The sequence below is a fragment of the Microcaecilia unicolor genome, chromosome 2 (assembly GCF_901765095.1).
Source record: "Microcaecilia unicolor chromosome 2, aMicUni1.1, whole genome shotgun sequence".
Taxonomy (NCBI): domain Eukaryota; kingdom Metazoa; phylum Chordata; class Amphibia; order Gymnophiona; family Siphonopidae; genus Microcaecilia; species Microcaecilia unicolor.
The window spans coordinates 654,381,360-654,396,047 of record NC_044032.1 but is presented as its reverse complement, the minus strand read 5'-3'; the positions used below and the strand labels follow the sequence as shown (position 1 = coordinate 654,396,047).

The window sequence follows — 14,688 nt, the reverse complement described above, 5'->3', positions numbered from 1 at the left end:
AACACAAACACAAAAGAGCTTCCTCTGCCCTCCCACCTAACAAAAGATAGACTAAGGTGGGCACCTGAATAAAACAAAGAACTCAGAGGAAGCATAAACAGGACATTTGCTTGTCAAAGGTATACCTGCCCCTCCATCAGCTTTCAGACATGTGCAGAAAGGAAGGACTTGTAATGTGTATCTGCCCCAGAGACTGAGCAGGACATCAAAAGAAAATCCAGACTGTAAGTCTCGTGATGTCATAAGACATGAGACCAAGACTCAGGGGTCGTGTGCAGACATGAGACCAAGATACCACAATGCTTTGCAAATGCCCAAGGGTCGTGTGGAAACCAGGACAAAGATCCACATGGCATATCCTCCTGCAGCTTGCAAGGTATAAAAGCAAAAGCTGTTTCCCCAAGATTCAGATTCTCTTCACTGCAAACAACTCAGATTCTCATCAACTGCCTCCTCCTCTTGGAACCTGCCTCCTCTTGGGACCTGCTGCTCTCTTTGGGGTCCGCTGATGCCTTGCTCCTGAAACATGTGCTCATCAATCAGATGGACCACAGCATGCTTGTAACAAGGACTTGTAAGTTAACCTACCTGCTACTTTGTTCTATTTTATGCACAGATTACCTGTAAAGATCTCTTAAAACCTACCTCTCGTGTGCAATTGTATATTAAATCAATCTTTTTGAAGCTAAAAATACGGTCTCTTTGTGTTCTGAGTATATACTTAATCTATTCAATTTATTGCAATTATCACCTTTGGTGATTGGTGGAGAAATTAATATCCTAAAACTTATAAATACAGCGCCTGCTCTTAAATTATAAACAGTGGCGAGTTTCTCTAGAGCTATTTTCCACAAAATAAATAATTTCTTGTAACATATTAATACTCATCCTTCATCCACCGTTCCAATAAGGTGATTAATGTATTTTCTGGTACCTTCTCTGGAATGCCCACTATTCTGAGGTTTGACCTTCTAGATCTATTTTCCAGGTCATCTAGTAGGCGCTCCCGGGCTTGTAGTTTTTGTTACAATTCGGCCATTTGGTCCGCCATTTCTTTTCCAGCGTCTTCTGCATCTGATAACCTCTGTTCTATCTCCCCCATTCGCCGTACCATTTCATCTACCATGCCTTCTAGACTGGCAATTTGCTCTGAGAGCTGTTTTAGTTGTGGCTCCAGTGTTATTTTCAATGCGTCTTAATTGCTGCATCTGGGATACTGAGAATAAATGCGCAGGCGGGGCCGGGCTCGCCGCCATCTTAGGCTCTGTGGCTCCTCTGGCTTTGTCCAGTTCTTTTTTTGCTGTTTTCGCCGGCATCCCCGTAGCGCCTCTCACCACGAATTTGTCCATGCACTGGGGGTCTTTCAATAGAACGTTTTGCTATTTTTGGTTTGTTTTCTGTATAGGGTCTGGACGAGCGGAGGAGGGTTGCCCGGAGAAGAGAGTTCCTGCTTCCTCTCTCCTCAGCTCATCACGTGATCTCTTAAGTAATTTATCTTTAAAATCGACCTTGGTACCAGAAGATTGGAGGGTGGCCAATGTAATGTCGATTTTTAAAAAAGGTTCTAGAGGAGACCTGGGAAATTATAGACCGGTGAGCCCGATGTCGGTGCTGGGCAAAATGGTAGACTATTATAAAGAACAAAATTACACTGCATATTCAAAAGCATGGATAATGAGACAAAGCCAACATGGATTTAGTGAAGGGAAATCTTGCCTCACCAATCTATTACATTTCTTTGAAGGGGTGAACAAACACACGGCTAAAGGTGAGCTGGTTGATATGGTGTATCTGCATTTTCAAAAGGTGTTTGACAAAGTACCTCATGGAAGACTACCAAGGAAATTGGAGAGTCATGGGATAGGAGGTAGCGTCCTATTGTGGATTAAAAACTGGTTAAAAGATAGAAACCAGAGAGTAGGTTTAAATGTTCAGTATTCTCAATGGAGAAGGGTAGGTAGTGGGGTTCCCCAGGGGCCTGTGCTGGGACCGCTGCTTTTTTTAAAATTATTATTTATTCATTTCAACTTTATTGTACAAGAAACATCTTGTGTGGGAAAAGCATCAATACATTTGAATAAAAATTAAAGGAAAAAAAAATTAACTCAGCAATGGAAATTTGACACTCAAGTCCATAAATTGAAATCCAAGAATTCGGAAAATACAGGGAGAACAATTAATAATCATAACATAAGACAAAATAATGGTATCTCTGGAAAGTAGTGTTGATATCTTATCTTACTGCTTATCTTTTTCACTGAGTTTACTAGCGCTGAGACATGAGCAGGCTCTGTAAATACATATTTTTCCCCTCAAGCCTTACTATGCACTTGCATGAGTATCTTAAAAAAAAAAAAAAACCCCAAGTGTAGGATTTCAGGCTTGAGGAGCAAAAATTGTTTCCTCCGTCGTCTAGTCTCCTTAGAGACATCAGGAAAAAGTAATATTTTAAACCCTAGAAAAGGTTTGTCCCCATTTCAAAAAAACAAACGGAAGATCCAATCTTTGTCGGGCAATAAGGCAACCGTCGCCACTAAGGTGGCGGCAGTTGCCATTTCAGCGTCAGAAGTTTCAAGCAAAAGAGAAACGTCTATAGGCTGTTCATTTACAGAGTTTGTGTCCTTTCCTGGGATATAGTATGCATAGGAAAATGGTGGCAAATTCTGATCCGGTATATTCAAAACATCATGCAGGTAACGTTTCAACATATCAAGAGGCACAACATTTAATACTCGGGGAAAATTAACGAATCTCAGATTGTGATTTTTTGTATAATTGTCAAACGTTTCCATTCTCTGTCTGAGATTCGTCAAATCTTTTGCCGTCATTGGCTGTAGTGTTTCTAACTTCACAATTCTTTGATCTATTTTATCCATTTTAATTTCCAAAGTCTTAATATCTTCCTCTCTCTTCTGTAAAGCAAATTCCAAAGATTTTACTCTCGGTGTTAATTCATTAGTCTGCTTAATAAATGTTTGCCCCAAGGTGGACATAAGATCCCATAATGCATCCAACATTACTTCCTTTGGTTTGACTAATAACTCTTTAGGAAGTTCGTACCTTTCAGAGATCTGACCATGAATCTCGCTTTGTCCCTCAGTTTCTCTCCCCTCATTCCGTGGCGACACCGCGGGCAAACTGCCCTCCGCTCCTTCCGTTGTTATTACAGGCATCTCGAACAGACGTTCTTCTGGGCCTTTAACTCCCACTTGGGGCGACCCTGTCAGTTCCGACAAGAAGGAGCTAGCGCCTATCGGTTGAGGAGGTGGAGTGCGCATGGCGGGGCTCAAAGTTGTTTCAAAGCCGGGGGAAGCTGAAATCTACCGACTGCCAGCATTCCCTACCGGAGGTGTTCCGCCAATTTGACCAGCACCTAGTGGACGCACAAAAGGATCAATTGGACCAGGTAATGGGGAAGACAGTGGGGAGGCTCTGGCCATTATCTTCCCTCTTCATTTAGGCATGCTGAATTCAGGAAGAGCGCGACTCACTGCGTCTTACCAGGACGCCGCCATCTTGGATCTCTTCAAAACCCAGCCGGGACCGCTGCTTTTTAACATATTTATAAATGATCTAGAGATGGGGGTAACTAGCGAAGTAATTAAATTTCCTGATGACACAAAGCTATTCAAAGTTGTTAAATTGCAAGAGGATTGTGAAAAATTATAAGAGGACCTTACGAGACAGGGAGACTAGGCATCTAAATGGCAGATGACATTCAATGTGAGCAAGTACAAAGTGAACATCTAAATATACTAAATATCCATTAATCTCTGATGTAGATATTGATTTAAATAGAGGAAAAGCCTCAAAATCTAGAGAAACACTCTATCATTGATAGCATCAACATACAGGAGGTCCTCTAAATCATCATAGGCAAAAACCTCTTTAAATGTAGCTGATCTGCTCAAAATCAAAAAACCGTGTGAAAATTCACTAATCGGTTACTTATCTTTTATGTTCAACAGTCAAAAAAGAACACCGGCCACGGCCCAAGTTTCAAAATACTGCCTCAGGGTCCGTGGTGTTTGACTGAAAAGATCTAAAAAAGAAAGGAAAACATACATCAGTGTTATTTCCCCAAACCGTCAAAGCTGTTAAAACAATTGTTATTGTGCTCTCACAAAGCGATTTCTCTGTCCGAGTTCATTCGCTGACTGGCCACAAAATGGCTGCAATTTATATAAACTGACGTCAGACGCCTTCATTAGCTCCACCCCTGAAACATATAGAATCTGTATACATCGTCTTAAAGACAAAGAAAAAACTTTCCAAGTCATTCAAAAAAATGTTCAAAAAAAAATCTCAAAAAAATTGGTTCCATTCTATTTTAGAATTTAAACCGAAAGGATGTAGAGTATGTAAACGGAAGATCCAGCGTTGTTCAAGTCTAAGTAGGAGAAGCTTCCTATCCCCTCCCCCTGAATGCCAACTCAATTGCTGAAGTACAATGCATTTCAAGCTGTCGAAAGAATGCCCTTTATTGCAATGCATAGCAAGAGGAGCCATGGTCTTCCTGGTGATAATATTGCTTTTGTGTTCACTTAATCTAATACATAATTTGCGGGATGTCTGATCCACATAAACCCTGAGATTGACCTAACAATTTATCCAACTAACTGAGAGTGTAGCCTGGAACAGAATAAACATGGGCCTAGGGGGGTGGAGTAGGATTCTAAACCCCGAACAGATTCTGAAGCACTGACTGCCCGAACCGACTGTCGCGTCGGGTATCCTGCTACAGGCAGTAATGAGATGTGAATGTGTGGACAGATGACCACGTTGCAGCTTTGCAGATCTCTTCAATAGTGGCTGACTTCAAGTGGGCCACTGACGCAGCCATGGCTCTGACATTGTGAGCCGTGACATGACCCTCAAGAGCCAGCCCCGCCTGGGCGTAAGTGAAGGAAATGCAATCTGCTAGCCAATTGGATATGGTGCGTTTCCCCACAGCCACTCCCCTCCTGTTGGGATCAAAAGAAACAAACAATTGGGCGGACTGTCTGTTGGGCTGTGTCCGCTCCAGATAGAAGGCCAATGCTCTTTTGCAGTCCAATGTGTGCAGCTGACGTTCAGCAGGGCAGGAATGAGGACGGGGAAAAAATGTTGGCAAGACAATTGACTGGTTCGGATGGAACTCCGACACTACCTTCAGCAAGAAGTTAGGGTGAGTGTGGAGGACTACTCTATTATGATGAAATTTGATGTAAGGGGCCTGGGCTACCAGGGCCTGAAGCTCACTGACTCTACGAGGTGAAGTAACTGCCACCAAGAAAATGACCTTCCAGGTCAAGTACTTCAGATGGCAGGAGCTCAGTGGCTCAAAAGGAGGTTTCATCAGCTGGGTGAGAACAACATTGAGATCCCATGACATTGTAGAAGGTTTGACAGGGGGCTTTGACAAAAGCAAACCTCTCATGAAGCGAACTAAAGGCTGTCCTGAGGTCGGCTTACCTTCCACATGGTAATGGTATGCACTGATTGCGCTAAGGTGAACCCTTACAGAGTTGGTCTTGAGACCAGACTCGGATAAGTGCAGAAGGTATTCAAGCAGGGTCTGTGTAGGACAGGAGTGAGGATCTAAGGCCTTGCTGTCACACCAGACGGCAAACCTCCTCCATAAAAAGAAGTAACTATTTTTAGTGGAATCTTTTCTGGAAGCAAGCAAGACACGGGAGACACCCTCCGACAGACCCAAAGAGGCGAAGTCTACACTCTCAACATCCAGGCCGTGAGAGCCAGAGACTGGAGGTTGGGATGCAGAAGCGCCCCTTCGTTCTGGGTGATGAGGGTCGGGAAAACACTCCAATGTTCACGGTTCTTCGGAGGACAACTCCAGAAGAAGAGGGAACCAGATCTGACGCGGCCAAAAAGGAGCAATTTATTTATTTTATTTATTGTTTGTACTTGTATCCCACATTTTCCCACCTCTTTGCGGGCTCAGTGTGGCTTACAATAAGATATGAATAATGAGAATACAGTTGTTACAAATTGGTTATGGGTTACATTGTACAAGTTATGCGAGATAATCGAATTATCATTAGGAATATCACAATGGGACATCAACAGGGAGAGTTTGGGAGGAGACAATGGGAAGCTTAAGGGCAGTGTTAAGACACATAGGCACATGGTGTACATATTCCTGTAAGTATATGTATGACTAATGTGGAATTAGGGGGATGAGAGATCATAAGTCGATGTGTGATGCATTTATGTAAGTGAGTGTGGGCTCTATGTGTTTTGGTTTTTTCCGTAAATTGTCTCAAATAGATGGGTCTTCAGTAATCTGCGGAAGAATGCTTGTTCGTGGATCGCTCTTAAGTTGCATGGCAGTGAGTTCCAACGTTGCGTGCTCGTGTGAGAAAAGGTTGACGCGTGTAGCGTCTTGTATTTCACGCCCTTGAAAGTAGGGAAATGGAGGTTGAGGTATGTTCGGGAAGATCTCCTAGCATTTCTGGGTGGTGCCTCGGTCTTGCTTGAGTTTCAACAAAGTCTTCCCCACCAGAGGTATGGGAGGATAAGCATACAGCAGGCCGTCCCCCCAATCCAGGAGGAAGGCATCCGATGCCAGTCTGCCGTGGGCCTGAAGTCTGGAACAGAACTGAGGGACCTTGTGGTTGGTGAAGAGATGCAAAGAGATCTACCAAGGGGGTGCCCCACGCTTGGAAGATCTGGCGCACCACTCTGGAGTTGAGCGACCACTCGTGAGGTTGCATAATCCTGCTCAACCTGTCGGCCAGACTGTTGTTCACACCTGCCAGATATGTGGCTTGGAGCAACACGCTGTGACGGCGAGCCCAGAGCCACATGCTGACGGCTTCCTGAGACAGAGGGCGAGATCCGGTGCACCCCTGCTTGTTGATGTAATACATGGCAACCTGGTTGTCTGTCTGAATTTGGATAATTTGATGGGACAGCTGATCTCTGAAAGCCTTCAGAGCATTCCAGACCGCTCATAACTCCAGGAGATTGATCTGCAGATCGCGTTCCTGGAGGGACCAGCTTCCTTGGGTGTGAAGTCCATCGACATGAGCTCCCCACCCCAGGAGAGACGCATCCGTAGTCAGCACCTTTTGTGGCTGAAATTTGGAAAGGGCGTCCCAGAGTCAAATTGGACCAAATCGTCCACCAATACAGGGATTTGAGAAAACTCGTGGACAGGTGGATCACGTCTTCTAGATCCCCAGCAGCTTGAAACCACTGGGAAGCTAGGGTCCATTGAGCAGATCGCATGTGAAGACGAGCCATGGGAGTCACATGAACTGTGGAGGCCATGTGGCCAAGCAATCTCAACATCTGCCGAGCTGTGATCTGCTGGGACGCTCGCACCCGGGAGGCGAGGGACAACAGATTGTTGGCCCTTGTCTCCGGAAGATAGGCACGAGCCGTCCGAGAATCCAGCAGAGCTCCTATGAATAAGAGTCTCTGTACTGGGAGAAGATGGGACTTTGGATAATTTATCACAAACCCCAGTAACTCCAGGAGGCGAATAGTCATCTGCATGGACTGTAGAGCTCCTGCCTCGGATGTGTTCTTTACCAGCCAATCGTCGAGATAAGGGAACACGTGCACTCCCAGCCTGCGAAGCGCTGCTGCTACTACAGCCAGGCACTTCGTGAACACTCTGGGCGCAGAGGCGAGCTCAAAGGGTAGCACACAGTACTGGAAGTGCAAAACTTCTTCATTCAAAACAAGTTGGGAAGTTGTGTTGTTTTGAATGAAGAAGTTTTGCACTATATATAAAAAAAAAGTTATACACTAACCAGGAATCTGTATGAAGCGACTTGTACACACCATTGACTGCATTAAACCCACAGATTAAGCTAAGTAATAGTGCTACATAATCTGCATTAACAAAAAAACTTTTTTTGGTTTACTTTGAAGATTTGATTGAGTTATAACTTATCAGGAGGAGGCAGGGTGTGCTATGATGTATGGAAAGGTGCTATAATATCTCAGTTCCTGAGTTTAAGTGTATACACCTAAAACTGAGCACATATAAAAAATGTTTTAATCTATTAATTGTTTGTATATTTAAATTTTGAGGACTGAATCTTGGCCACGAGCATAGAAGAATGGTAGGCCTTCCTCCCAAAGGAGTCTAAGGTTCTAGAGTCCTTGCCCGGGGGCGCCGAAGCATGCTCCCTAGAACTCTTAGCCTTCTTTAGGGTCAGATCCACCACACCAGAGTCGTGAGGCAACTGAGGGCGCATCAGCTCTGGGTCCCCATGGATCCGGTACTGGGACTCGATCTTTTTGGGAATGTGGGGATTAGTTAAAGGCTTGGTCCAGTTCGCCAGCAATGTCTTTTTTAGTACATGATGCATGGGTACTGTGGACGCATCCTTAGGTGGAGAAGGATAGTCCAAGAGCTCAAACATTTCAGCCCTGGGCTCATCCTCCACGACCACCGGGAAGGGGATGGCCGTAGACATCTCCCGGACAAAGGCCGCGAAAGACAGACTCTCGGGAGGAGAAAGCTGCCTTTCAGGGGAGGGAGTGGGATCAGAAGGAAGGCCATCAGACTCCTCGTCAGAGAAATATCTGATGTCCTCCTCCTCCTCCCACGAGGTTCATGAACCTGTGTCTGAAGCTGTGCCCGACTCGACTCCGTGGAAACACGGCCACGGTGGGAGCGCCGAGAGGTAGACTCCCTCGCCAGCACCGGCGAAGCTCCCTCCGCCGACAGGGAGTCTTCCTGGGAGGCGGCTGCAGCCGGTACCGCAAGCGGTACCGCTGTCGGAGACCTCACCCCGGGCAAAGGGCCAGCCGGCACCTCACTCGACGGTACCGATGGCGCAAGCACTCCCGGTACCGGAGGGGAAGGGCGCAACAGCTCTCCCAGAATCTCTGGGAGAACGGTCCGGAGACTCTCGTGCAGAGCGGCTGTGGAGAAAGACATGGAAGCCGATGCAGGCGTCGAGGTCAGAGTCTGTTCCGGGCGTGGAGGCGGTTCCGGGCTGTGCAAGGTGGAACGCATCGACACCTCCTGAACAGAGGGTGAGCGGTCCTCCCAGTGCCGATGCCTGCTGGGTGCCAACTCCCTCGGCGACCCAGAGCTCTCGGTACCGACGCGGAAAGGAGACCGGTGTCGATGCTTCTTTGATTTCTTCAAACGAAGCATGTCACCGGAGCTTCCCGGTACCGACGAGGAGGACGTAGAATCCAACCGTCTCTTCCTCGGGGCCGAGGCCGAAGAAGGTCGGTCTCGGGGGGGGGGGGGGGGGGGGGGCTGTACCGCAGGAGCCCTCAGGGCAGGAGGAGACCCACCCGAAGGCTCACCGCCACCAGCAGGGGAATGGACAGCCCTCACCTGCACTCCAGTCGAAGCACCACCGTCCGACGACATCAGCAACAGCGGAGATCCCGGTACCACAGACGCCGACGCAGCCTTCTGATGTCTCGGTACCGACGATGCAGAGGGTTGAAACCTCGATGCAGTCGATGCCGAGGTCGAAGACTTTGATGCTGTCGAAGTCGATGCCTCCGGTGCTGTTGTCAACGAAGAGCCCGAGAACAACACGTTCCACTGGGCCAATCTCGCTACCTAAATCCTCTTCTGTAAAAAAGCACAAAGACTGCAGGCCTGCGGGCGGTGCCCAGCCCCCAGACACTGAAGACACAACGCGTGCCTATCAGTGAGCGAGATTACCCGGGTACACTGGGTGCACTTCTTGAAGCCGCTGGGAGACTTCGATGACATGGGCGGAAAAATCACGCCGGCGAAATCAAAATTCGCGATGGTGACGAAGGGCACCAAAAATAAGGGAGAGAGAAAAAACCCGTACCGAGGCCACAAAAAAAGGCCTACCCCGAAAGCGAAAGGAAACTTACGCCGGGGAAAACAAACTGGACACACGGGAAGGGAAAAGACTAAAGTCTCCGTTTTTGTTTTTTTTTGCGAAATCACGAAGACGCGCGAGGGTCAACTTGAGGGGCACAAAACGGCGGCAAAACACGACCGTCCCGAGCGCGAACAAAAGAAGACTGACGATTACGAGCCGGTTCGGGCGGGAAGACGGCTGCGCATGCGCGGTGCGCATGGGCGCGCGAGAGCTAGCAAAGGCCTTTGCTAGTGAAGTTTCCGATTGGAGGGGCTGCCGTGGACGTCACCCATCAGTGAGAACAAGCAGCCTGCTTGTCCTCAGAGATTGAACAATATCATACAGACTGGTTGTGGCCTGTGGCTGACTTCCTCCTTGAAACTTACAAAGCTGAAGCCAACAAGCTGATTGAGCTAAAACAGAGTGGCAAGACAGCATCCTCAGCATTTCTTAGCACTAGAAACAAGATCTATTATCTGCAATAATATATGAAATTCCTTCATGCTTTAGAACATCACACAGTAGCACAGAGATGTAAAACAGAGGTTGTAAAATATACAACCTTATCTTAGTGAAGAGTACACAGAACAGAATATCTAAGCTCTTACCATGATGTATTTTTACAGTATAATTTGGCTCAGATGAACCTTTAGGCTCCACTGGTAGCAGAGGAGGGCCTGCAAAACAAAATATTTTCCACTATTAGAGATCTACAACTCAACATTACCATCAATTGATTTTAAATAAGTATATAAGAAAATTAGAGACACTAAAACCACGTTTTTCAATAACTATATAAGAGTAGCCACCTTGAATACCAAAAAACTATATCAAATCAATAACCTCTTAAAACACTAAAGAAATCTTGCTAACAAATGAAATCGCTCCTTCAGCAGATGATTTAGCTACTTAATTTGAATTTAAAAAAAAAATTTTAAAATCAGGAACAGTGTAGGAATAGCAATCCCACAGAATATTTCAAAGAGACAACATGCCAAAATGGGGGAATGAAAAGGGGATAGAATATGGAGATCCTTCCAATTACCTAGCCATGAAACAGTAAAATCCTTCTCAAAATACTCCATCTCACTTGTTTCTTGGTCAAGAAATCACTCACCTGGAAGCTTATATCACCTTTTATTCCAATGTCCTAAAGTTCAATTATTGTTGTCAGCAGTATGGGACAGGATAACTTCCATTATACCAGTAGAAACCCCCAACCAAATAACAAACAGTACCATTATATTACACTCATTGTGTCCTAATTTGATTCTTAATGACTGACATAATGTTGGCAATAGCTTCACATCATTCTTCATTGGAAAGATAAGGGAAAATTAGGTTCTTACCTTGGTAATTTTCTTTCCTTTAGTCATAGCAGATGAATCCATTACGAGTGGGTTGTGTCCATCAACCAGCAGGGGGAGATACAGAGCACTGAAAAACCATAGTGCCTCATGGCCAGCTAGCTCCATCTGCCTCTTCAGTATTTGAAGTTTCCAAAGCAATGTGACACCGCCACATATAACAACATGAACATTCCTCACAGTGGATGAACGCCCCAGAACAGGAGCAACAATTCAAAGGAGGGAATGAACTCAACCTTCTGTAACAAGAACAGAATTACTGAAGACTGTTTTCCAACTTCTCCCAATGAGGGAACATATCTACAGGAAAAACTGAACATAAAACCAAGATCAATCACATAATGAACCACTGAGGGAGGGCTCATGGATTCATCTGCTATGACTAAAAGGAAAGAAAATTCCCAAAGTAAGAACCTAATTTTCCCTTCCTTGTCATCAAGCAGATGAATCCATTACGAGTGGGATGTAACAAAGCAATCCCTACATAGGGTGGGAACAAGCCACACCACGTGCCAGCACTTGTGCTCCAAAATGTGTCTCTCTCCTGGCAGCCACATCCAGCCTGTAATGTCGGGCAAGAGAGAGTTTAGAAGACCAAGTAGCTGCACTATATATCTCTTGAAGAGAGAGTGCTCCAGTTTCAACCCTGGAAGAGGAAAACGGCTCTCGTGGAATATGCCTTAAAGGGTTCAGGTGGAGGCCGGCCAGACAGCAGATATGCTGAAAAAAATAGCTTCCTTGAGCCAACGGGCTATAGTGGCTTTAGACGCTGGAGACCTCCTGCGCGGACCTGATAACAGAATAAAAAGATGATCAGAGGTCCGAAAGGCATTTGACATGCGCAGATACTGCAACAGAGCCTTTCGCACATCTAGGAGGTGCAATTCCCCAAAGGATTCTGGAAACTCCTCTTTAGAAAAGTAGAGCAGGAAAATAGGCTGGTTTAGGTGAAACACTGAAACCACCGTAGGCATGAAGGAAGGCACCATACGTACCATAACTCCGGACTCTGAGAATTGCAGAAATGGGTCTCAACAGGACAGCGCCTGGAGCTCAGACACCCGTCTCTCCGATGCAATGGCCACCAAAAAGACAGTCTTTAGGGTCACATCCTTCTCCGACGCTCGCCTAAGCGGCTCGAAGGGCGAACACTGAAGGGCCTTTAAAACTAACCCCAGGTTCCAGGCCGGGCACGGAGTTCGCACGGGAGGACGGAGCCGAAGCACCCCCCTGAGAAACTGTGCCACATCCGGACAAGCAGCCAGAGAGAGGCCAGCGACCTTCCCTCGAAAACATGCTAAGGCTGCCGCCTGAACACGCAGGGAATTATAGGCAAGGCCTTTTTGTAAACCATCCTGCAAAAAGTCAACTATCAGCGAGACAGAAGCCCGCATGGGTGTGATCGCTTTAGAAGCGCACCAAGCCTCAAACTGGCGCCAAATCCTGGCATAAGCCACGGAAGTGGAACGCTTGCAGGCCTGTAGGGTATGGGATTTGCGTTACAAGACGTATGAGGAGAGACTTTCTGAACTAAACATGTATACTCTGGAGGAAAGGAGAAGCAGGGGTGATATGATACAGATGATCAAATATTTGAAAGGTATTAATCCGCAAACGAACCTTTTCCGGAGATGGGAAGGTGGTAGAACGAGAGGAAATTAAATGAGATTGAAGGGGGGCAGACTCAAGAAAAATGTTAGGAAGTATTTTTTCACGGAGAGAGTAGTGGATGCTTGGAATGCTCTCCCGCGGGAGGTGGTGGAAATGAAAACGGTAACGGAATTCAAACATGCGTGGGACAAGCATAAAGGAATCCTATTCAGAAGGAATGGATCCTAAGGAGCTTAGCCGAGATTGGGTGGCAGAGCCGGTGGTGGGAGGCGAGGATAATGCTGAGCAGACTTCTAGGTCTGTGCCAGAACCGGTGGTGGGAGGCGGGGCTGGTGGTTGGGAGGCGGGGATAGTGCTGGGCAGACGTATATGGTCTGTGCCCTGAAGAGGACAGGTACAAATCAAAGTAGGATTTACACAAAATTAGCACATATGAGTTATCTTGTTGGGCAGACTGGATGGACCGTGCAGGTCTTTTTCTGCCGTCATCTACTATGTTACTATGTTAACCCTTGTCTCTCAATTGCGCCCTCTCAATAGCCATGCTGTAAGACCAAAGCGGCAGGCATCCTCCATGGTTACCGGTCCCGTGACAACAGATTTGGTACCAGAGGTAACGGCAGGGGAGCCTCCACCAGCATCCACTGGAGGTCCGCATACCATGGCCTCCTGGGCCAATCCGGGGCGATGAGAACCACCTCTCCTTGGTGTAGACGAATCCGCAGGAGTACTCGCCCTATCAAGGGCCACAGAGGGAATACATACAGAAGGCCCTGAGGCCAGGGTTGAGCCAAGGCATCCAACCCTGCCGAGCGAGGATCTCATAAGTACATAAGTAGTGCCATACTGGGAAAGACCAAAGGTCCATCTAGCCCAGCATCCTGTCACCGACAGTGGCCAATCCAGGTCAAGGGCACCTGGCACGCTCCCCAAACGTAAAAACATTCCAGACAAGTTATACCTAAAAATGCGGAATTTTTCCAAGTCCATTTAATAGCGGTCTATGGACTTGTCCTTTAGGAATCTATCTAACCCCTTTTTAAACTCCGTCAAGCTAACCGCCCGTACCACGTTCTCCGGCAACGAATTCCAGAGTCTAATTACACGTTGGGTGAAGAAAAATTTTCTCCGATTCGTTTTAAATTTACCACACTGTAGCTTCAACTCATGCCCTCTAGTCCTAGTATTTTTGGATAGCGTGAACAGTCGCTTCACATCCACCCGATCCATTCCACTCATTATTTTATACACTTCTATCATATCTCCCCTCAGCCGTCTCTTCTCCAAGCTGAAAAGCCCTAGTCTTCTCAGCCTCTCTTCATAGGAAAGTCGTCCCATCCCCACTATCATTTTCGTCGCCCTTCGCTGTACCTTTTCCAATTCTACTATATCTTTTTTGAGATACGGAGACCAGTACTGAACACAATACTCCAGGTGCGGTCGCACCATGGAGCGATACAACGGCATTATAACATCCGCACACCTGGACTCCATACCCTTCCTAATAACACCCAACATTCTATTCGCTTTCCTAGCCGCAGCAGCACACTGAGCAGAAGGTTTCAGCGTATCATCGACGACGACACCCAGATCCCTTTCTTGATCCGTAACTCCTAACGCGGAACCTTGCAAGACGTAGCTATAATTCGGGTTCCTCTTACCCACATGCATCACTTTGCACTTGTCAACATTGAACTTCATCTGCCACTTGCACGCCCATTCTCCCAGTCTCGCAAGGTCCTCCTGTAATTGTTCACATTCCTCCTGCGACTTGACGACCCTGAATAATTTTGTGTCATCGGCGAATTTAATTACCTCACTAGTTATTCCCATCTCTAGGTCATTTATAAATACATTAAAAAGCAACGGACCCAGCACAGACCCCT

The 14,688-nt window shown here is 46.6% G+C and overlaps 1 protein-coding gene across 3 annotated transcripts in view; it reads right to left on the bottom strand.

Moving 5' to 3' along the window:
* Window positions 1–14,688, bottom strand: part of ADAD1 (adenosine deaminase domain containing 1) — a 349,421-nt gene that overhangs the window by 255,619 nt on the left and 79,114 nt on the right. For all 3 annotated transcript variants that reach the window (XM_030191773.1, XM_030191775.1, XM_030191774.1), the window contains exon 5: window positions 10,433–10,501. In XM_030191773.1, coding sequence (XP_030047633.1) covers window positions 10,433–10,501 — 69 coding nt within the window. The remainder of the gene's footprint in view (window positions 1–10,432; window positions 10,502–14,688) is intronic.